The 22,149-nt window shown below is 44.9% G+C and overlaps 1 protein-coding gene and 1 long non-coding RNA gene across 2 annotated transcripts; one reads left to right on the forward strand and one right to left on the reverse strand.

Moving 5' to 3' along the window:
- Positions 1-119: 119 nt before the first annotated feature.
- Positions 120-7,315, reverse strand: LOC124234258 (superoxide dismutase [Cu-Zn]). The gene is made up of 5 exons (XM_046651509.1): positions 7,151-7,315; positions 3,809-3,902; positions 2,345-2,414; positions 1,384-1,501; positions 120-332 (listed from the first exon to the last, which is right to left on the reverse strand). Exons 1-5 carry the CDS (start codon positions 7,223-7,225, stop codon positions 225-227), a joined length of 465 nt encoding a protein of 154 aa, XP_046507465.1. The 5' UTR covers positions 7,226-7,315; the 3' UTR covers positions 120-224.
- A 218-nt stretch (positions 7,316-7,533) lies between these two features.
- Positions 7,534-21,835, forward strand: LOC124234311 (uncharacterized). The gene is made up of 3 exons (XR_006887266.1): positions 7,534-7,668; positions 13,589-13,784; positions 21,582-21,835. It is a non-coding gene; the product is annotated as an uncharacterized LOC124234311 (long non-coding RNA).
- Positions 21,836-22,149: the final 314 nt, after the last annotated feature.

The following is a 22,149-nucleotide window of genomic DNA, read 5'->3' on the forward strand; positions in this document are numbered from 1 at the left end:
AGAGATAGAAACGGACATTTTAATTGAATGAGTTTTATAAAATTATACAAATCATCCAACTGATCATAAATCAGTTGTCATTACAGGTACTTAAAGCAATTAAAAAAAAGTCACACAAATTACACTTTTAAGGTTACAGCGTTTAATGTTTATCAAGTTAAATTTCTACAACTAGCAAGATAACAGATGAGTTACTAGGACTCAGACCATGACACGGGGAATGTTTACTGAGCGATCCCAATCACACCACAAGCCAGACGACTGCCAGCGTTCCCCGTCTTTGTACTTTCTTCGTTTCCACCTTTGCCCAGGTCATCTTGTTTCTCGTGGACCTTTAAGAAATTTTAAAAACATAGAAGTTAGGGCTATTAAGTAATTACCACCGCTTGTCAACAATACCCAAAAGACTTAAGAACCATTTAATATTTTAAAAAAACGTTAAAATAGTCCTACTTGTAGGGAAATGTACTAATATTTAATCTAGTAGTAAAAAGTAGAAACTACTTAAAGCTTTTTCTTGATGATGCAGACATAAGTTACCTTTTCATACTAGGTAAGTGTTGCTTTCTCTAAATGAAATACTAAAAACCCAAACAACATCACACAGCCACCACATGCTGGTCTTAATCCTCCGTGAGAAATTTTAGTAACCTCAGTTATAGTCAGCATTCTTTCACAGTACAAATTGCTTTGGAAAAAAGGAAAGGGAAGGTGAACCAAAAAACATCCATCAAAATCGTGCCTAATGAACAACAGGCCTCTAAGTAAGAGGTAAATCCTAAAACTACTGAACTATTTAAACAACAGTATTTTAAATTTTGCTTATCAAGCACTGACAAAGTTGTAAGGACACAGGGTCAACTGAAAGGCTAGTGAACATTAACTATCCTCTGGGGTAGGCAAGAGCCTACACTACGTGCTGCTCTGCGTGGACCAGACGCAGCTCCCAGGGGTCACTTGGAGCAACCACTTCCCACGTGTTAAAAAGTGATGATAACCTGCCAACGTGAAGGAGTATTAATGTCGCGGTCCGCCCCAGATTTTAGACTCCACAAAGTGTTCTGTTTAACTACAACGGGGAAAACCAACTGTGGCAAGAAAATCTGGCCATTTTAAAACTACAGACTACTGTTTCCATAATATAAATCTCCTATGATCAAATGTGATCTACTTTATGACCGCATCTTAGCAGAAGGGTGTTCTTAACTGACCTAGATCATTAATACATCTTCATTGTAATCATCCAAGAAAATAACTTTCCTAATCTGAACTAAAGGTACAATTTGTCTGGATCCTTACAAACCAGGATTAATAATCATGAAAAGATCTATGACTGTGGCTTAGGAGGAGCTTTACGCATATCCTGGTTATAAGAAAACTTACCACCATTGTGCGGCCAATGATGGAATGCTTTCCCGAGAGCGAGATCACAGAATCTTTCATATCCACATCAGCCTTACCATTTTCATCAGCAGTCACATTGCCCAGGTCTCCAACATGCCTAACAGTGACAAAGCATGAGAGAGATTAGGACTGATTTCCATTTAACCTACCATCAGGATAGTTCAGGAGCGGTATTAAAAACTGACTGAGTCAGACAGATACATGAGGGTGGACTAAGAGGTGGATATGGTAAATAGAAAACAGGACCCACTTTTCCAGATTACCGAAATTTTGGAAACATACAAATTGAAAAACAAAGCAACTAGACATTCTTCAAACAAGGCTTCAAGTCTACAAACTAATGCTCTGGGAAGAGGTGTGGGATGAGGGCGCACCTCAATTTCAGAGGTAAAGTACCAAAGGGTAAAATTCTTAGTTACTGAGTTCTGCCGGTTAACTCTGGCATGGCTAAGAAAGCTATGCCCCTAGGCCTCTGTTATAAACATAAACTAATCCTTGTGCTTATTAAATTTATTGTCTTCCTGAAAGGCTCTCAGAAAATAAACACATACAAATGGAGTCTCACTGAATTTTCAATATCAAATTTTTATCTACAAAGCTTCCTAGGTTTCACCATAATGATTTGCTAGTGGTTGACAGTACTGTTATTCATGACACTTCCTGTATTAGTTCCCTTTGGCATCTGTATTAGTTCTATATTCAATAAATGCTACAAAACCAAATCGTTTTAAGTGTCCCCATTTGTCAATTCCTCAGCCCAGGGAGGAAGCCATTCTAGCACTTGGGGCCAGGGGCTGACATGGGGGGGCAACAAACGCAAGAGCAGAGGAGGGGGAAACCACTCAGTTATCATAGCGTGCAATTGCAAAGAGTATACACATATCGACCCCAAAAAGCCACAACCATTATTTCAATACGAGTTCAGCATTCTGTCACTCACCTCTCTTCGTCCTTTGGTCCACCGTGTTTTTTCGACAGAGGATTAAAGTGAGCACCAGCAGTGGTACAGCCTATTTACCAAAAAAAAGTAGCCAAATTATGGATCAAAATTCCAAAATTCTAAAAAGAAACTGGTCATTGAGAAAACCTCAAATGGATAAAGTACTGACCCACACCATGACTTCTAGGCTAATAAAAACAGGATGCAACACCTTCAACAAAACGGGCAGATGGGAGACACAAGTTCTAATGCCTGCGTGACACTGGTAAAGTTAACACCCTGCTATGGGTTCGGTTTCCTCACTGCCCTGTACAATAAGAGGGCTGAGACTTGATCTTCAATGGTTCTTCTATTGTTAAAATCCCATGATTATGACCCTAGGTCATTAAAAGGTACCATACCTTAACTATAAAAAACTTACCTCCCCAGCAATACATTACACCCAAGCAGCTCTCCTGTCCGTGGCCTTTACTTGGTGCATCCAGAATATAGAATGCACCTTATGTCCAAGGGCTGTGGCCTCACACAACCCCAGGGGGCAGCGTTCAGACTGTGTTCTGTAAAAACGGCACTCCTGTGTGCCAGGGAATGCCATTCACACAGAACACAGCCACCAAGAGCAGGAGGTTCTTTCATGACATGGCTTTCTCCACTCAGAGGCTGACGGGAAGTTCCCATTGTTTGCACCTGCCATCTATCCCCTCGGCCCCCAGGTCCACCCCACCCAGGAAGTAGCAGAGTCTCAAAGCCACAGGGCAAGTGCCTCCCAAAGCAGAAGCAATAAACCAAGAAGCAACTTGAGAATTTCATAATTACTGAAATGGATCAAATCTGGACATGAGATCACTATTTACAGGAACCAAATTATGGAACAATAAACAAAGTGCCAGCAAAACAAGTCCAGTTCTCATCATAAAAAGTGTAAACATTAAGTTCAGATAACCCAAATGTGGCAAAAGATCACTAAGTGCAATTTAATCCTTAAACTTTTGTTAACTGGCCACACGGAGAAAATGAAAGTCAGTCCAAAGCATCAACAGCTGACACTCCATCTTCGGTTGGTATCTTACGTCTGTCACCCTCAGGCTCTGGTTCGGAGGCCTGGAGCTATTCTTACAGGGTGATGCAGATAAATGCACCTTGCGCGTGAAGCACCCACCCCAACCCCAGCTCACCAACACTGAGATCCCTGCAGAGGATACGAAAGGAGCGGAATTTTTTGTTTTCTTGAAAAACACCTGAGACTTATATAATCAAGCCATAATCATGAAAAAAACATCAACACTTTCCCCCTCCTTTCCACACTCAAGAGTCAAAAACCAGTTTTGTGGCTATCTCCCTAAGGCTGACCTTAGCAGTCATACTGACTTGACTTTTTTTTTAAATGTCTAGGGGTAATTCTACTCGGTCCCGTTTATCTACTAGGTTAAACCGTGTGGGCCACTAGAGGAGCCCAGCACCCACCTTGTGTATTATCTCCAAACTCGTGGACGTGGAATCCGTGATCGCCTTTGGTTAATCCTTCAATGAATCCCTTCAGAACGACGGGCCCACCTTCCTTTATTCAAAGAAAAGCGCAACAAATTTGAGAGAGCAAGTGCTGAATGATCTCCACCAGTCCCAGAAAAGTGGAAAGAACATGGCCTTGGGAGTTAAAAAAGAGCTGAGTCACACCCCGGGCCTGCAGCGTCCCAGCAGTGACCCTCCCGCAAGCTGCTGACCGCTCATTCAAACGCAGTTGAGCGCGCGCTGGTTCTTCCTGTAAATACTTCTGAGTCGGTTATACTCGACATGGTGAGTCTACGTGTACACAGCAAACTTTTTAACCCAGATGTTAGCACATCATCCACTTTAGCATCTTGCTTTCTTCATGCACTCTTCCATAAGGCAAACATACACATTTGCCCTAAAAAAGAAGAAAGAAAAAGGCCCCCCCGGAAATGTCCAACTGGCTACCGAGGATCCCTGCTCTGCATTCTCCACAAAGAGGGGTGATCTCCAGTTTCCGGCATAGATATTTTTGCTTCATAGCCAGAAAATATCCTATCCCACCGCCCCTGCGGGACTGGCTCTGGTCTAAACAGAGGTACTGTTTCTCAAGTGTTTTTAGGCACTGAAATCTAGATAACCTTCCCAGTCTAACTACTGAGACCAAAAAGCAAGGACAATAAAAACACCAGAGCAGAAGAAAAAACACAGGTACCGCCATTCAAGCAATGGTGACGGGTAACGGTACCGCGTGGCTGCACACAGAAATCAAGGCAGCTACTGTGACAGCCAGGCAGAGATCCTAGGAGTAGAATAAAATATGCACAGCATCAACACCACACAGTAACACACGGGATGGTGTGTTTGCTTTTAAACAGCCAGGGCCAACAGTTACAAGAGGTGCTAACCTGGAAGACCTGACTTCCCACTGGATAAATACCACCACTCAAAGGAAGTCATGTGGCAACTGCTGCCCTTTTTTGCTTTTCTTTTTGAGAAGAGATATACTTCGATTCTTCTAAGGACAACTTTTAATTTTGGAAAAACTCAAATGTGGAATGTTACCCCCCAAAACACACTGTGTCATCAAAGCCCAGAATGGCCAAGAGGACAGGTTGTGTTAAGCCGCCAGTGAACGGGTGACACACAGAGCACACGTATTTCAGCAGGAAGCCACCTGGGTACAACCCTACAGGGCCAGGCTCTTACCTCAAATGAGTCAAACAGGTCAGGGACGCAAGAAGGAATGTCAACTGGCCCATGCCCCGTGTTGCCCTGGGCTAATGAAGGCTCAGTCTGGACAGATCTCCAAATTTTTCAAGAGAAGCTAAGACTTTGGACTTATTGGCAAAAATTTCTGAGTTTTAAAAATTGGGGGAGGAGGGTGGAGGACTGGAAACGAATTCAAAATTTTAAACACTCAATAGGCCAAACAAACACAGTTTACTGCCAGTTTAGTATATCTGCCTATCTGTGGAGCTGTGATGCTTAACTCTCAAGGGTCTTCATTCCGTACAAACAGCAGCATGAAAATGAAGTTTGGAACTTAAGAGGGCGCCAGCCACACAAGTGGCTCAGGGACGGTGGAAAAGCTAAGGGAACCTGGGTCACGAATGGCCTCACATCTTGGCTTCTGAATGCAGCGCCATTTCTCACTGGCCAGAGGGAAGGGATCCCTGAGGCTCTAGTATCCGGGAATTATGTGGGGAGGAGAGAGGAGGACAGAAGAAAGTATGGCAAAGGAAAACAGCAAAATTTAGTCAAATGCCAAAAAGCCTTTTCCAGAAAATGTGGAAACCTCATAAAGAAAAAATTAAGCTAGAGTTTAAGTTCTCCTTCACATAAATTTCATAGATGGACACTTCCCTAGATTATTTCTCCTGTCCTCTCGCATTTCTGTAAACCTCTTCAAAGCCTACATCTCATTCATGTATTAAATATTGTCACGATTAAGAAGCCAAGTACAACATCATCTCCCACCAGGTAGTAACCTCACTAAGATTTGGGGAACACTCTTATCACAACCACCTTCCTTACACACCTGTGTCTTGCAATATTATCAATAATGAGTATTTCTGCATATTTTATTTTACGAGATTTGTTCAGAAGTTTGTCTTCGACGACATCAGTAACGGGCCTATTGGAGAGCAATTTCAAAGTCGCTTCACAGAGAATTGGGTCAAACGACTCCAAGAACAGTTAAGTGACAATTCCATGCAATGTAAACAACGGTCCAGGTGTCCTTACTTCCATCTCCCAAACCACACCCACTATCTACAGAAATTCTCAACCCACGGTGCACACTGGAACCACCTTGGAAACGTAAAAAATAGCAATGCTCAGGCTGCACCCTGACAGATTTTTATATAACTGATCTGGAGTTGGGCCCCGGTATCTGCATTTTTTTAAAGCTCCCCATATGAGTCTCCTGGACACCCAGAGTTAAAAGTCGCTGCTCTGGAAAACCTCCAGCAAGGGAGTTGCTTAGATCTGACTTTTGGAGCGCTGGAGGAGGAAAAGGAGCTTTGCCCAGGGTCATCTTCTTTTGCCCTTACAGCCTGAACATGACCCAGAGCAGAGGTCAGCAAACCTTTCTGTAAAGGGCCACATACGGTCTCTGTCGCATATTCCTGTTTTTCACGACCCTTTAAACACAAATAGATAAAAACCACTCTTAGCTCGAGGGCTGCACAAACATCAGCCCTGGGAAGGCACAGGCCCGCGGGCCGGAGTTTGCAGATCCCTAACCTAGGGAGCCCAAGTCGGAAAGCAAACCCCAAAAGGATAACGGATGCGACGACCTCCCGGCGTCCCGGAGTCCCGGCCCCTCCCCCACCCCGCCCCGCCACTCCAGGATCTCCTGGCCGGGCCGGGCCTCGGACTGCGCAACTCGGAGCGCACAGGATCCTCGAGACCCAGAAAATGACCCTGCAAGGAAGGGTCTCCGCCTTGGCCTGCAGACGCCGAGGCGGCGGGCGAGGAGGCCCTGACGCCAGCAGCTCTCCTCGTGCGCGCTCTCTCCTCCCTCCCCGGCCGCGGCTCTTGGCACCCACGGGACCCGCTGGGTGTTTCCTCCCACACCCCCGCCCAGGCCTTTCCTGCCCGCACCCCGCCCAGGCCTCGCCACGCACGCGGCCGCCGGGCCCGCCTGGTGACTCAGCACCCGCGGCCGCGCGCGGGGGCGCCGCATAGCCTCCGGGCCACAGGCCCTGGGTGGCTCGGACCCGCCGGCCCGGCGCGGCGGGGGCGTGGCGAGGGCGGCCCGGGGCCTGGCCGGGCCTCAGGAGCACAGGTGCGCGGGCGCGGCCCAGCCCTTGCCTGCTGCTGCTCGAAGTGGATGACGCCGTGCACCGGGCCGTCGCCCTTCAGCACGCACACGGCCTTCAGCGCCATGACTCGGGGGTCGCGCTCTGCTCCGAGATCCGAAGGGACCACAGACGCAGCAGAAGACGCCGACGCAAGGCGCAGCGGGCGCGCCACTCACTTTTTATCAGCCGAGTCCCCGCGCCCCGCCCACCCTGGCCTGGAACCAATCACCGCCCGCGCACTTAGTCCCCTCCCCCCAGCGGCTTACGCGCCCCGCCCACCCTGGTCTGGAACCAATCGCCGCCCGCGCGCTCAGCGCCCCACTCCCTACCGGAGGCCTCGCGACGCCAGTTGCCGGGAACGGCCGGGGGCGGGGCCGAGGAGCCACGTGGGGAACCTTGTCCTCGGCGCTGCAGGCTGCCTCCGCCTTGCGGCTGTGAACCGCCCGGAGACCTTGAGCGTGGAAAAAAACATTTTTTCTCTCAAAGGTGTAACCTGTGGATCGCAGTAGGCGAAACTGGGAAAATGAGGTATACGTGCACGCCTTGAAGATCTGAAGTCACTCTGGAAATATCTTTAGTTATAACTGCCTTGGGTCACAACATTGTCTCATTTAGTTGGAAATTGGGACGCGTCAAGCTGGGTGCTTTCGTAGTTTTCATTTTCTGTCTTGCTTTCTGGTTTTCTGAGGGTGTGTAAAGTCGGTATATCTCAATCCTTGCCCTCACCTTTTCTTCTGTGCAATTTTCTTAGTCTTTAGCTCATAGAGCTGCTTATTTGCTTACAAGAATTCTGTATTCTTTTCAAATTGTTCCTGTGTGGCAAGGCCACAACCCTAAAAATGCCAAAACGTCAATAGATTGACTTCAATGCCTCTCTCGTATTTCGTCTGACTCTACTGCCACGACAGTCGAGGAGAAGGGTAAATAATTTATGATACCTCCGTACACCAAATGCTACTTATCCTTCAAGGAAGATATTTCAAAAACGTATTATGGAATGAGAAAACAATACAAATTACTTTTGTGGGTTTTTTTAAAAAAGTGTAAACATATTTACCTGTGTGCTCAGAACTTTCTAGAAAGATGTACAGGGGACGGTGGGTACTTTTGGGGAGTGCAAATTCAAAGTTTACTGATGTTCTTCTCTTAGAATTTTTTTTCTGTTTGCAATGTGCGTGCATTTGTCTGCAACAATATGGCTTGGAATGAGAACCCTCCCCCCCCACACACACTTTTGTTGGGAGAATGGTTTGATAGACTTTGGTGGGATGGGGGCATGAGGAGAGAGGAATCTTTATCTTCCATCCTCCCAGCCGGTGCCTGAATAACAAAGGTGGATGAACTGTTTTCAGAGTGGAGGTTAAATTCACCTGGAAGCATGCATTAGACTCTTCTAGAAGGCTTGTTAAACCGCGGGTTGCTGTTATTTCTGACGCCGTGGGTCTGGGTGGGAACCCAGAATTTGCATTCCTAACTTGTCCCCAGGTACCAGTGATGCTGCTGGTCTGGGACCTCACTTTGGGAACCTCTGGCTTTTGGGTATTTTTCATGCCCAGTGAAGTCCACAAGGTGGGGGCAAGCTGGAGCCACTTGACTCAAAATAGGAGATGAGGAAACCAGCTGGGTGGCGAAGTGGTTAAGTTCATGCACTCTGCTTGAGTGGCCTGTGGTTCGCAGCTTCAGATCCTGGGTGCAGACCTGTTATACACTGCTTGTCAAGCCGTGCTGTGGTGGCATCCCACATAAAACAGAGGAAGATTGGCACAGTTGTTAGCTAAGGGCCAATCTTCCTCACAAAAAAAAAAAGAAGAGATGGGGAAAGTGTTCTGAAAAGAAGTGTAGAGAAAGAAGCCCCAGACAGAGGCCAAAAAGGGGCACACCTGAAGGGGCTCTGCCTGCTGGGGACTTCTGCTCCATTTACTTCGTGCAATTTAGTTATGAGGATGGCAGAATACTGAGGCCTAATTCAAGGCCAGAGTGAAGCAAGGACAGAGGCTGCTGCAGCCATGTCTGGGCTGTGCTTTCCAGTCCTTCTGTCTTTTGGTCTTTCTTCCTTCTTCCCTCTCTCCCTTCCTTCCTACTCTGAGTCATCCTCTGTCAGAGATACACAATCCACATTGTTTTATCATCCTCTGAAAAGTGTACGTTTGTGATTTTGCTTGTTGAACTTACTTGTATTCTCCAGATAACTGGCATGTGCTAGACAGTTGCATAAATGTGCAAGTGAGAGCCAAAAGGCCTTTGCCCAAGGCCGCAGTTTCTTTGGGTTCCAGGAAGTTGAGAGTCAGATTTCAGTTCACTGGGAGAGCTTGGCACTGAGGCTGACCACGGATACAAAGAGTGGCCCTGGGACATTAAGTCTCTTCTTTTGAGATATGTAGACAAAGCCTGGACAGCCCCTTGTTGGGATCAGTGGAAGGGCTTGTGTCCTGCGGGATTAGGGGACCCCTGAGGTTCATTCCTAGTACCGCCCTCACACCTGGGCAAGGGGGTCCCACACTATAGAGGACCCTGTTCTGTCCCTCCTCTGGCCACTTCTCCCATGGGAGAAAGAGTCTGTGGAACTGAGAAGATGCTGCCACCCAGAACCTTCCTCCTCTCCTGGAACAGGGTTAAGGAATTTAAATATGTGAATCTGAACAGTATTTGTGTCTTCCTAAAGCAGATGTCTCGGCCTTGGCACTATGGACATGTGGGGCCTGATAACTCCTTGTCATGGGGGGCCGGCCTGTGCATGGCAGGATGTCCTCAGCCTACTAGATGCCCCCGGCACCCCCTCTCCAAGCTCTGACAACAGGAATTTCTCCAGACATTACCAAATGTTCCCTGGGAGGCGAAATTGCCTGTAATCAAGAACCACTGTTCGAGAACACGCATTGAGTACCCAGGACCCTGGAATTTCCTGCCCAAATAGCTGCAAGCCTGTTTCCCACCATCAGTACACACCTAAGCTTGACCATAGTCCCCTCTCAGTGCAGCCTGGAGCCTGGGGTAGGGAAAAGAGGAAAGACCAGGGACAGAGGGCTGCCTCTCAATCTGCTGCCACCTTCCTACACAGAACTCAGAGAAGTCCAAGCATTCCAAACTTGAACCTGCCTTCCACGTCTTCATGAAGCTATATATGTGTTAAGGCAGGAGGATGGGTTCTATTTTATTGGGCTGGGTTATCTTGACTTATAATATTTAAATATCTAACACATAGTATAAGGGCCTCCCTTTGTGCTCTTGTCCCTGTCCTGTAAAAGTGAAGAGAAGCCTATTCATGTCGACCTTGAGATCCTGTAATCGAATGGCTTGGGGGCGCTCCTGCCCCATAATCTAGTGACAGAGTTCACGTCTCTCCAACTGGGGTGTGACTGGAGAACTCAGGTAATTTTGAAAAGTTCACTGTTGTACCAGGCCCATCCCATGGAGAGTCCTTATCTCGAAGAAGCCCCGGAACATGGCTGGAATCTGACAGTCAGAATGGGGCACAGTAATCCAGAGGGGCTGATTTTGTCAGGAATGGTGAGGAGGTCTGGATGCCTGAGATCAGATTGCAGGCGTGCAGATGACTAAGCAGTTTAGAGTGTGGCATTCTGGCCTTCCTGAGAACGGAAATCTGTGTTTTGGGACCTCTGTAGTTAAGAGGTGAGCAAGAAGGTAGACCAGAAGTTCAGTCTCGCACCTCCATTCCTTCTTCCTCCTTTCTTAGGATTCGTTTGTCTCTTTTCCCCTTTATTTCATCTTTCTCTTTCCATAAATCATTTTTCCTTCTGTGACCCAAGGCCATTTCTCAGTAAATGTGTAGTTTTCTATTAATCTCCTTCACCGCACACATCACAAAGGGATTATCACCAAGGCCTTTGCTTTTGAAAAACATGTTTTTATGAATTGTAGGAAAACGTCAGAACTAATAGAAATGCACAAGAAGCAAAGTACAAAGAGAGAGGTTTTTTAAATGCTGAGAAACAAAAGCCCTAATAACTATAAAGCAAATTAGAAATAGTTAAAAGTGGTATTAGCTAGTCCTACCTGCAGATATTTAATGGTAGGAAATCCTCAAACCCCAAAGCTCTTGCCAGTAAACGCTGTTAGATGATAGCAGAGAATCATGAGGTATCTGGGGCATTATTGAAAGCTGGAGAGGGCAAAGTATAAAAATGAATTTAGATCGTGAGTAAGCAGAAGTGAACAGCTTGGGATTAGAAATTTGCAAACTCTAATTGAGAGTCAGCTATGTATTTAACAATCTTGGCAATAACGCATGTCGTATGCTACCTGTTTAGCACTTCCAGCCTGCGCTCTGGCTCATTCTCGCCCCCTCTGTCATCTCGGGTAATTTTCTCCAGAGCTCGGCTGTAAATCAAAGGTACCTGGGCCAGGTGTAGTGCTTGTCAACCCTGACTGCACAGTAGGACCACCTGGGAGCTTTTCTGAAAAACACTGTGCTTGGACCCCATTGTGTTCAAATGTTCAAACTGTATATTTGAAGTGTAAATGCACATTACGTTCCTGTAAGATACATGCAAAACTAACAGTGGTGTCCATTAGGAACAGGCTGCTTACCTTGGCCCTTTTCATCACATCAGAAAAATAAACCTGTATTTGGTTAAACAAGCACAAACAGGTTTCTGTTATATGGATCAAAAGCAAGAGGAAGAGCTGCCTGGATCTAACATCTGTTGCCAATCTTCCTCTTTTTTTTTTTTTGTCCTTGAGGAAGGTTCACCCTGAGCTAACATCCATGCCAATCTTCGTCTGCTTTTTGTATATGGGTCACTGCCACAGCATGGCCACCAACAAGTGGTGTAGGTCTGTGCCCGGGAACCCAACCAAGGCCGCCGAAGGAGAGCACGCTGAACTTAACCACTAGGCCACAAGGCTGGCCCCAGCAATTTCTAACTCTACAGGAGTTTAGCAGGGAGTGGCATGATTATGTTCATATGTAAGAATGGTGGCTAGGATATCTGAGTGGGTGGGTTGAGAGGGGGTGGGGTGAGTCTGAAGGCAGAGAGTGATAAGGCCCTGGCTTAAGGCCGTTACTGGGAAAAAGGGGAGAGATAATGAAAATGGAAGCTCAAGCCTCAGTGACAAACTAGTCGTGCAGGGCGAGGGAGGGGGAAGGCCATGTTAGCTCCCAGGTTTCAGGCTTAGAGACTGGGTGAATGAGGAAAGCAAGTTAGGAACAGAGAGCTTAATTCAGGACAGGGTACGTGTGGGTGCTGGAGGAACCTTGAAGTGCCGAGCTGGAAGCGTCCACTTGGACATGAGTCTGAGCCTTGGGGTCACCCCTAAGTCTGGGCTCTGTATCAAACTTAACACACCGTGCTATTCAGATTTGTAGAGAAAATACAGTTGTTTATTCCCTCTAGGGAATATCCTCGTCTTCGTGATCCTTACCACTCTGGGTGGGTAGGAATCTGCGCCACGTAGATATGCTAATGATGTTATCTCTCGTTTAGACAGTCTCTTTAGAGCAGTGATTTAGAGCAAACCTTAATAACATTAGAATCAGCTGGAAGGCTTGTGAAACCAAAGCTTGCTGGTCCCCACGCCCTAGAGGCTTTTTTCTTTTTTTAAAAAAGCCCAGCTTTATTAATATATAATTTATGTACTATAGAAAAATTCACCCATTGTAAGTGTACACTTCAGTGATTTTTTTTTTTTAGTAAATTTATGTAGTTGGCAACCAAAATGCACCTTTAGAACATTTCCATCAGCCCAACAAGTTTCCTCGTGTTGGTTTTTGCCTAATCTCTTCTCCTACTCTGAGCCTTAGGCAACCACTGATCTGCTTTTTCCTCTGTAAATTTGCCTTTTCTGGACATTTCTTTTTTAAACAATTTTTTTAAAAAAGATTTTATTTTTCCTTTTTCTCCCCAAAGCCCCCCGGTACATAGTTGTATGTTTTTTAGTTGTGTGTCCTTCTAGTTGTGGCACATGGGACACCGCCTCAGCATGGCTTGATGAGCGGTGCCTTGTCCACACCCAGGATCCGAACTGGCGAAACCCTGGGCCACCGAGGCAGAGCGCGCGAACCTAACCACTCGGCCATGGGGCCAGCCCCAAGGACATTTCTTATAAATGGAGTCCTACAGTAGGTAGTCTTTTACATCTGGCTACTTTCACTTAGCGTAATGTTGTAGTATTGAATCTATGTTGTAACGTGTATCAGTAGTTAGTTCCTTTTTGTGTCTAAATACTGCTCCCTTGCATGGATATACCACAAGTTGTTTTTCTACTCACAAGTTAAAGGACATTAGGAGTTGTTATGGGTTCAAGTTCAAATTGTGTCCTTTCCAAAATTCATTCTGAAGTCCTAACCCCCAGGACCTCAGAACGTGACCTTGTTTGGAAGTGGGGTCGTTGCAGATGTAATTAGTTCCAATGGGATCATACTGGAGTAGGGTGGAGCCCTCCTCGAGTATGAGTAGCAGCCTTATTAAAAGAGGAAATTTGTTCACAGACTCACACACAGAACGAACACTCTGTGAAGGTGAAGACAGAGATCACAGTGATGTTTCTACATGCCAGGGAACACCAAAGATGACCAGCAGACCCCAAGAAGCTGGGGGAGAGGCCTGGGACAGACTCTTCTTCACAGCCTCAGAATGAACCGACCCTGCTGACGCCTTGATCTCAGACTTCCAGCCTCCAGAGCTGTGAGACAATCCGTTTCTGTTACTTAAGCCACTCAGTTTGTTACAGCAGGCCTAACAGACTCATACAGGATTATTTCCAGGTTTTGAATATCGTGAATAATTCTGCCCAGGACATTGGTATACATGTCTGTGGATATACAGTTTCATTTCTCTTCGGTTTACTTTTTAACTGTTGTTTAACTTTTTAAAAACTGCCAAATAGTTCTTCGAAGTGGCTGCATCACTTTACATTCCCGTCAGCAACATGTGAGGGTTCCACTTTCTCCGCATCCTCACCAACACTTGGTATTATTCGTCTTTTAAATTATAGCCATTCTAGTGAGGGGGTAGTGGTATTTCATTGTAGTTTTAATTTGCATTTCCCTAATGACCAATGATGTTGAGCATCTTTTGTTGTGTTTATTAGCTATTTATATATCTTCTTTGATGAAATGTCTATAAGAGTCTTCTCCCATTTTTTGGACTTGTAACACTGGCTGGAACCTCCAGTGCAATGTTGATTAGAAGGGGTAAGAGCTGAGATCCTTGGGTTGTTCCCAATAGTTGGGGGAAGAATGCAATCTTTTACTATTAAGTACGATGTTATCTGTAGGTTTTTCATAGATGCCCTTTATCCAGGCTGAAGAAGTTCCATCTATTCCTAGTCTGTTAAGACTTTTTGATGTGAAAGGGTATTAGATTTTGTCAAATGCTGCTTCTGCATCTATTGAGATGATCATATGCTTCTTGTCCTGTGTTCAATTAATCTGGTTTATTACATTGAGTTTCAGATGTTTAACCAACCTTGCATTCCTGTAATAAATCCCACTTGAACAGAGTATATATTCCTTTCTCTTTTTTTTTCTTTTTTTTTGAGGAAGATAGCCCTGAGCTAACATCTGCTGCCAGTCCCCCTCTTTTTGCTGAGGAAGACTGGCCCTAAGCTAACATCTGTGCCCATCTTCCTCTACTTTTATATGTGGGACGCCTACCACAGCATGGCTTGCCAAGCAGTGCCTTGTCCACACCCTGGATCCAAACCAGTGAACCCCGGGCCACCGAAGCGGAACATGCAAATTTAACCACTGCACCACCAGGCTGGCCCCAATATATATTCCTTTGTATTTGATTTGTTGATACTTTGTTAGGGGATATTGTTCTGTAATTTTTTTCCTTGTAGTGTCTGTAGTATCAGGATAATACTAGTCTCATTGAATAAGTTGAGAAGCATTCCCTCCTCCTCTATTTTATGAAAGAATTTATGAAAGTTGAGTTATTTGTATTTAAATATTTGTGGCCCAGTGGCGTAGTGGTTAAGTTCATGCCGTGTGCTTCAGTGGCCCAGGGTTTCCCAGTTTGGATCCTGGGCACAGACCTGGCACCACTGTGGCCATGCTGTGGCAGGCGTCCCACATATAAAATAGAGGAAGATGGGCACAGATGTTAGCTCAGGGCCAATCTTCCAAAAAAATATATATGTATATTGGTAGAATTCACTAGTGAAGCCATCTAGACCTGGGCTTTTCTTTGTGGGAGAATTGTTAATTACTAATTCAATTTCTTACTGGAAGTCTATTCGGATTTTCTATTTCTTCTTGAGTCTGTTTTGGTAGTTTATGTCTTTCAAGGACTTTGTCCATTTCATCTAAATTGTCTAACTTGTTGGTATAGAGTTGTTTGTTCATAGTATTTCCTTATAGACTTTTAATTTCTATAGGGTTGATTGTAGCGTCCCCTCTTTCATTCTCGATTTTGGTAATTTGTGTGTTGCTCTTATTTTCTTGGTCAATCTAACTAAGCAGTTGTCAATTTTGTTAACTCTTTTCGAAGAACCAACTTTTGGTTTCAATGATTTTCTCTGTTGTTCTTCTATTTTCTATTTCATTGATTCCGAATCTAATCTTTATTATGTCTTTCCTTCTGCTTGCCTTGGGTTTGTCTTGCTTTTCTTTTGTCTAGTTTCTTAAGATTGAAGCTTTGTTTATTGTGTCAAAATTGACTAGAATGGAACCATTTTAAAATGGAATCAGCGCTGCCTTTCTAGAGAAACTGCCTTGCTCACTTGAACCTTGGACTGGGCCAAACCTATGGACTGGAACAAAATGGCAATTGTTTTGCAAGCAATTGTTTGAAAAGTTTGAAGGAGAACAGACATCCTGATCACAAAGACTGAGGATTGTGGACCTTCTGAAGACAGAATCAATAATCAATGTTTAACTGAGACTAGCTCTCTGCCTCCAACTCCAATTAAAATTCTTTGGAATACAACCTCCCTTCTTGGCCTTTAAAAGCCCCTGGCTTTTACTCCCTAGGAGGACACTATTTAGGTTTCTACCTGAATCTGTGCTTCCTGAATTGCAGTTCTTTGATCCCAAATAAATGCTTTGCCTCTTAAACTAGTTTCTGTTTTTGCAGGATGACCATTGATTTGAGATCTTCTTTTCTAGTGTGGGTTATAAATTTCCCTCTAAGCTTTGCAGTAGCTGCACCCGTAACTTGATATGTTACATTTTCATTTTATTTTAGTTCAGAACATTCTCTAATTTCTCTCGTGATTTCTTTTTTGACCCATGGGTTTCTTTAAAGTGTAGCGCCTCACTTCCAAATATTTGGCGATTTCCTTCTGTTGCTGAGTCCTAATTTAATTCCATAGTGAATTAAAAGAATAGAGTTCGTATGATTTCATTCCTCTTAAATGTATTGAGACTTATTTTGTGGCCTGGCATTTTATCTGTTTTGGAGGATGTTCTGTCGCATTTGAAATGAACGTGTATCTGTAGTTGTTTAGTGAAACATTCCACGTGTATCAATGAGACTGCCTGGGGTGATAGAACCGTTTAAGTCTTCTGTATCCTTGCTGGTTTTCTGTCTAGTTTTCTGTCAGTTATTGAAAGTGGGATATTGAAATCTCCAACTATTATTACTGGATTGTCTACATTTCCTTTTAAGTCTCAGGTTTTTTTCGTGTTTTTGAGACTCTGTGTTTGACACATACATGTTTATAGTTGTTATACATTCCTGATAGAATAACTTTTTTATCATTAAGAAACATCTCTTTGTCTCTAGTAATATTTCTTGTCTTGAAGTCTTTTTTAGCTGATATCCAGATAGCCACCTCAACTCTGTTATGGTTATTGTTTTCATAGTAAATCTTTTTCCTTCCGACCTATTTGTATCTCTGAATCTAAGATGTGTCTCTTGCAGGCAGCAAATGGTTGGATCTTACCCTTTTTATCTAAGCTCAACATCTCTGTTCTTTGATTGGGATGTTTGGACCATTCACATTTAATGTGATAATGTTTGAATTTACATTTTCCATTTTGCTATTTGTTTCCTATGTGGCTCCTATCTTCTTTGTTTCTCCATTCCTTTTTTACTGCTTTCTTTTCTGTTAAATATTTTTTAGTATGTCATTTAAATTCCTCTGTTAATTTTTTTTAACTATTTTAAAATTTATTTTATTAGTGGTTACTCTGTAGATTATAACATCTTAACATCTCAAAACCTAGTTGAGATTAATACTAATTTAATTCTGGTAAAATGCAAACTTTGCTCCAAGTTAGCTCAATTCTCTCCCCTCTTCTTTGTATCATTGTTATATGTATTACATGTAAATGTGGTATAAACCCAACAATGTAGTGTTATGATTATTGCTTTATACACTCATGTCTCGAAGAGAAGAAATGAGGAAATTATATTTATAGAGTCTCTTATATTAACCCACATATTTACCATTTCCAACGCTTTTCATTTCTTCCTGTGCATTTAAATTGCCATCCGATGTCATTTACTTTCAGTGTGAAGTATAGTATTTCTTGAAAGGCAAGGCTGTCATCACCTCCACTGACAGTGCCCCTGGACGTGGGCATCACTCACCACACCAGATCAAGTGAGCCCCCTGCAACCATGCACGTAGCTGCCAGTGCTCGTGGCCTGCCTTGTCCTGGCAGAACCACCACACCCACTGGGCTCCAGGAGATGGAAGCGGTCCTGGGCAAGAATGGTCAGACAGCCAATGTTCTTACCCAAAGTTCAGCAGTTTTTCAAGCATAAACGCTTCTCAGGTTGTTGTATGCCTTTGGTCAATTTCCAGAGCACTGACATCGTTGTTTTTTTTCCATTTTATCTAACTTTATAGTTGGTTTCTGGGCAGAGGATTTGCTGACCTTTTCACATGGCCGTAGCCAAAAGTCTCTTCCTCCCCCTCTGTTTCTGATTCTTTAGACCTGGGGTGTGGCTGAAGGATTTGTATCTTAATGAGTTCTTAGGTGATACTAATGCTGCTGCTCCAGGGACCACACTTTGAAAACCACTTCGTTAGGTTAACTCAGTCTCTTTTAGGTGTTAAAACAACTTTCTCAGATATGAATTTGCTATGAGCACATATAAAGTTTTATTTTAAACTTGCTGCAGAGGAACAAAGAATCTAATAAAGCAAGTTCAGACACTCCTTTTTGGTAAAAACTTTTGATAGAAGTGAAGGTGACCAGATAATATTGTTTTTTCTTTCTTTCTTTTTTGAAGATTGGCACCTGAGCTAACAACTGGTGCCAGTCTTTTTTTTTTCTGCTTTTTCTTCCCAAATCCCCCTACTATATAGTTGTATATTTGAGTTGTGGGCCCTTCTAGTTGTGGCATGTGGGATACCGCCTCCACATGGCCTCGTGGCTGGTGCCATGTCTGCGCCCAGAATCTGAACCGGCGAAACCCTGGGCCACCGGAGCAGAGCACGTGAACTTAACCACGCGGCCACAGGGCCGGCCCCAACCAGATAATATTGTTAACATTAGGTTCAAAAAAGAGCTGTCAGGTGAAGGATTATCTGTTTAACACCAGCTGATGGTCAACAATTGAGGTGACTCATGACAAGACAGTGCAGGTAGATCTTAACTGCTTAACGTTGGCTCTTAATCTCATCAAAGTCTAAGAGGAAATCGCTCAATTATTTTATTGTAGGTGCTAGACACTTCCCCGAGGAGGTTGTTAGTCATCCCAAGCCCCACAGTGCTTCTGCAGACTGCCTTCCTCAGATTGTGGACAATTTGGTGTGTCACTGATAAGTGCTGAGTCCTCTCCTTCCTGCTGTCCCACTCCAGGATGGACCCTGGGCATCTGGTTGGCTGAGGTCAGGTGGCAATGGAGGAGGGGCCTTACATCCGTGTGATGTCATCAGGGCTCTTGTTGGTTTCCCGACTGGTGACAGCTGCACTGTGACTGGTCCCGTGCCTGTCATGTGTGGTTCTGACCATTTGCCTCTTGTCACCAAGTCCCTTCTTCTTTGTGCTGCCCCTAGGCTTCTGCTGGTCCACCCGTCAGTTCAGCCTTTTTATATCCCAACACTGGGGCCCACAGGAACTTCTGGGTGCCCTAGGTGCTAGGCACAGGCCATGTTTTGCGCCTCAGACTTCCCTACGCTGACACCTCTGTCCACACCCAACTGGCCTGTCCCTGTGCCGTGTTGGAATGTCTCCACATGGAGCATCTTCTAAGCTTTCCCCATCTCTGCCCATTATTGTATGTGTGCCACCAGTGCTCCTAAAGTTCGCAAGGTCTTCCATTTCCATCTGTTTCTCCTTCAACCCTCAGAACTCACAGGGAGAGAGGCAGCGAGGACCTGTGTGGCTCTTACCGCTTACTTCCTCTGCGGCTCTCTCCTTGTCCCTTTCTTCCCACAATATTGAAGAAAAGGTGTTTTGCTTTCTCCACCTCAGAGCATCTCAAACTTTAGCTGCATCAGAACCCCCCTGGAGGGCTTGTTAAAGCACAAATGACGCAGCCCCATCCTTGGAGTTGCTGATTCAGGAGGTCTGGGGTGGAACCTGAGAATGTGCGTTTCTAACAAGTTCCTAGAGATGTCGCTGCTGCTGCTGGTCTGCTAACCACACTTAAGAACCACTGGTCTACCTTCTACCCTGATTTCTTTCTTTTTTTTTTTATTTGAGGAAGATTAGCTCTGAGCTAACATCTGCTGCCAACCCTCCTCTTTTTGCTGAGGAAGACTGGCCCTGAGCTAACATCCATGCCCATCTTCCTCTCCTTTATATGTGGGATGCCTACCACAGCATGGCTCATGAAGCAATGCCATGTCCACACCTGGGATCGAACCGGCGAACCCTGGGCCACCAAAGCGGAATGTGTGCACTTAACCGCTGCACCACCGGGCCAGCCCCTACCCTAATTTCTTGCTACCCCGATTTCAAGTAAAATTCTATAATCTTTTTACAAGGCTTGACTCTTGATTTGTTAATGCACGCTAAAGGAACTTAGAAAATCATTTTCTCTCAACAAAAGTTTTTCACACTGTGATCTTCTTCTTTTTTTTTTTTTTTTTTGAGGAAGATTAGCCCTGAGCTAACATCTACCGCCAATCCTTCTCTTTTTGCTGAGGAAGACTGGCCCTGAGCTAACATCTGTGCCCGTCTTCCTCTATTTTGTATGTGGGATGCCTGCCAAAACATGGCTTGATAAGCAATGCATAGGTCCGCACCAGGGATCCCGTGAACCCTGGGCCACTGAAGTGGAACGTGCAAACTTAACCACTACGCCACCAGACCAGCCCCTCAAACTATTATCTTCTAAAGAGGGGCAACTGTAATTTGTTGTCCAAACAGGGACACCTTTGGTGGTTAAACAGATTAATATTAATATAATGCCAAGCCCACAAGAGTAGATGGGATTGTCCCAGGCAAATCAGGATGCCTGGTTACCCCATGCTATGGCCTCAAGAAAATCATCTTCAGAACTCAAAGCAATTACTTCCTTATTCTAGGAGTGAACAACCTCTCCTTTCCTGGGACTGAGAGGCCCATGGCTCAAACTTGGAGTTGGGAGGCTACCAGGGACTACGATTTAAGAGGGCAACAAAGATACAGTGGTTTAATATTTTCAAAACATCATCCCCATCATATGTATTTGGAGTTATCCAACTGTAGCGCCAAAGAGCCCAGCAGCCTGTAGCCACAAAATAAAGGCCGTTTGCATTTTCCCCCTGGCACGAGCCCCCACCGGCTCTATTGGAAACTAGCGCTTCTTCCCGTCCCCAGGTGTCCTTAGTTATTTCTGGGCAGACCCAGAGTAGCAGCTCACGTGTACCCACAAACCAGAATGTCAGCTGCAGCCTTCACATGGCCTCGTTCTTCCTCTTCTGCTCTGGCTTCTTGTTCCCATCCGTAGTCCACAGAGCCACCTGAGAAATTTCCCTCTGCTCCTGCCCATCATGAGGACCCCCAATTCCATGCCTTGGGGGCTGCCTCCAGATGCTCTGTAGTCTCTGGTACTGGAGTGTGGCTGGGTTTCCTGCCGAGGCAGAGAGGAGGACAGCCTCCAACTCCTGCCACACTTGGTTTCCTGGGCCCCAAGTTGGATATATTTTGAAGGCAATGCCAATAGGATTTTCTGATGGTTAGGACATTGAGTGCAAGAGGAGAGGGGTCCAGGATGATTCCAGGGTTTTGGCTCAATGCACAAGGTCGTTGTTAAATAAGATGGTCTGGAAGACTGTGGGTGGAGCCGGTATGAGGGGAAAGATGAGCAGTTTTGTTAGTGCCGCCTAAATAGCTAAGATAAATACAGCCAATGGTTATAGGTTAGCATAAAGGAAGCCATCTTACAGAGAGGAACCATGTTAGGACTATAAATGACCCTGATCCACAAGACACCTCCCCTTTCTTTGTCAGCAATGCTGTAGTTTGCATGTGGCCTAGATAAGTCCACCTGCTTGTCAGAAATATGCATGCTCTGCTATTTTCATAGCCTTGGCTTATACATAGACCTCTCTATTCCGATAAGGCAATAACTTTGTTCTCTAAATTTTCCCAGGGATGTAACAACCTCCGGGAAAAAGACTTCTGCTGGTATCCATCACCAGTGACAGGACAAAGGGATGATCTGGAGTCTCAAGGACTACAAGACCAGATGGTCAACATTCCAAGACCTCTGCCCCCCAACCTTCAGCCCATTTGCCCTGTATAACTGCTGCAAATTTTTGTGGTTTTAAGACAGTTCTTTGGGACACTAGTCTACCATCTCCCCCCTTGCTAGCAAGCTGTAATAAAAAGACCCTTTGTCTCCTACCCCCTTGCCTCTCGATGGTTGACTTGTCTTTGCAGTGAGAAGATCCCTTTTGGTGGTTACAGTTTCATTTCTGACATAAAGTTCTTGATGTCTCTCAGACATCTGAGATGAGAAAGATAATAACGGACCTTCCCTTTCAACATCTACATGGTTACCGTAGACGAAGAGTTGAATTTACATGTAAAGATTATTTTTCAATTCCAACAGCTGTCAACAGATTGCCAGCCCAATGGCTCCGATTTTCTTCCAGAGTCTATCCTCCCCTGTGGGACTGCAGGAAATCCCGATTGTCTAAACCAACCAGGGTCACCTC

This window comes from Equus quagga, unplaced genomic scaffold (assembly GCF_021613505.1).
Source record: "Equus quagga isolate Etosha38 unplaced genomic scaffold, UCLA_HA_Equagga_1.0 73442_RagTag, whole genome shotgun sequence".
NCBI lineage: Eukaryota > Metazoa > Chordata > Mammalia > Perissodactyla > Equidae > Equus > Equus quagga.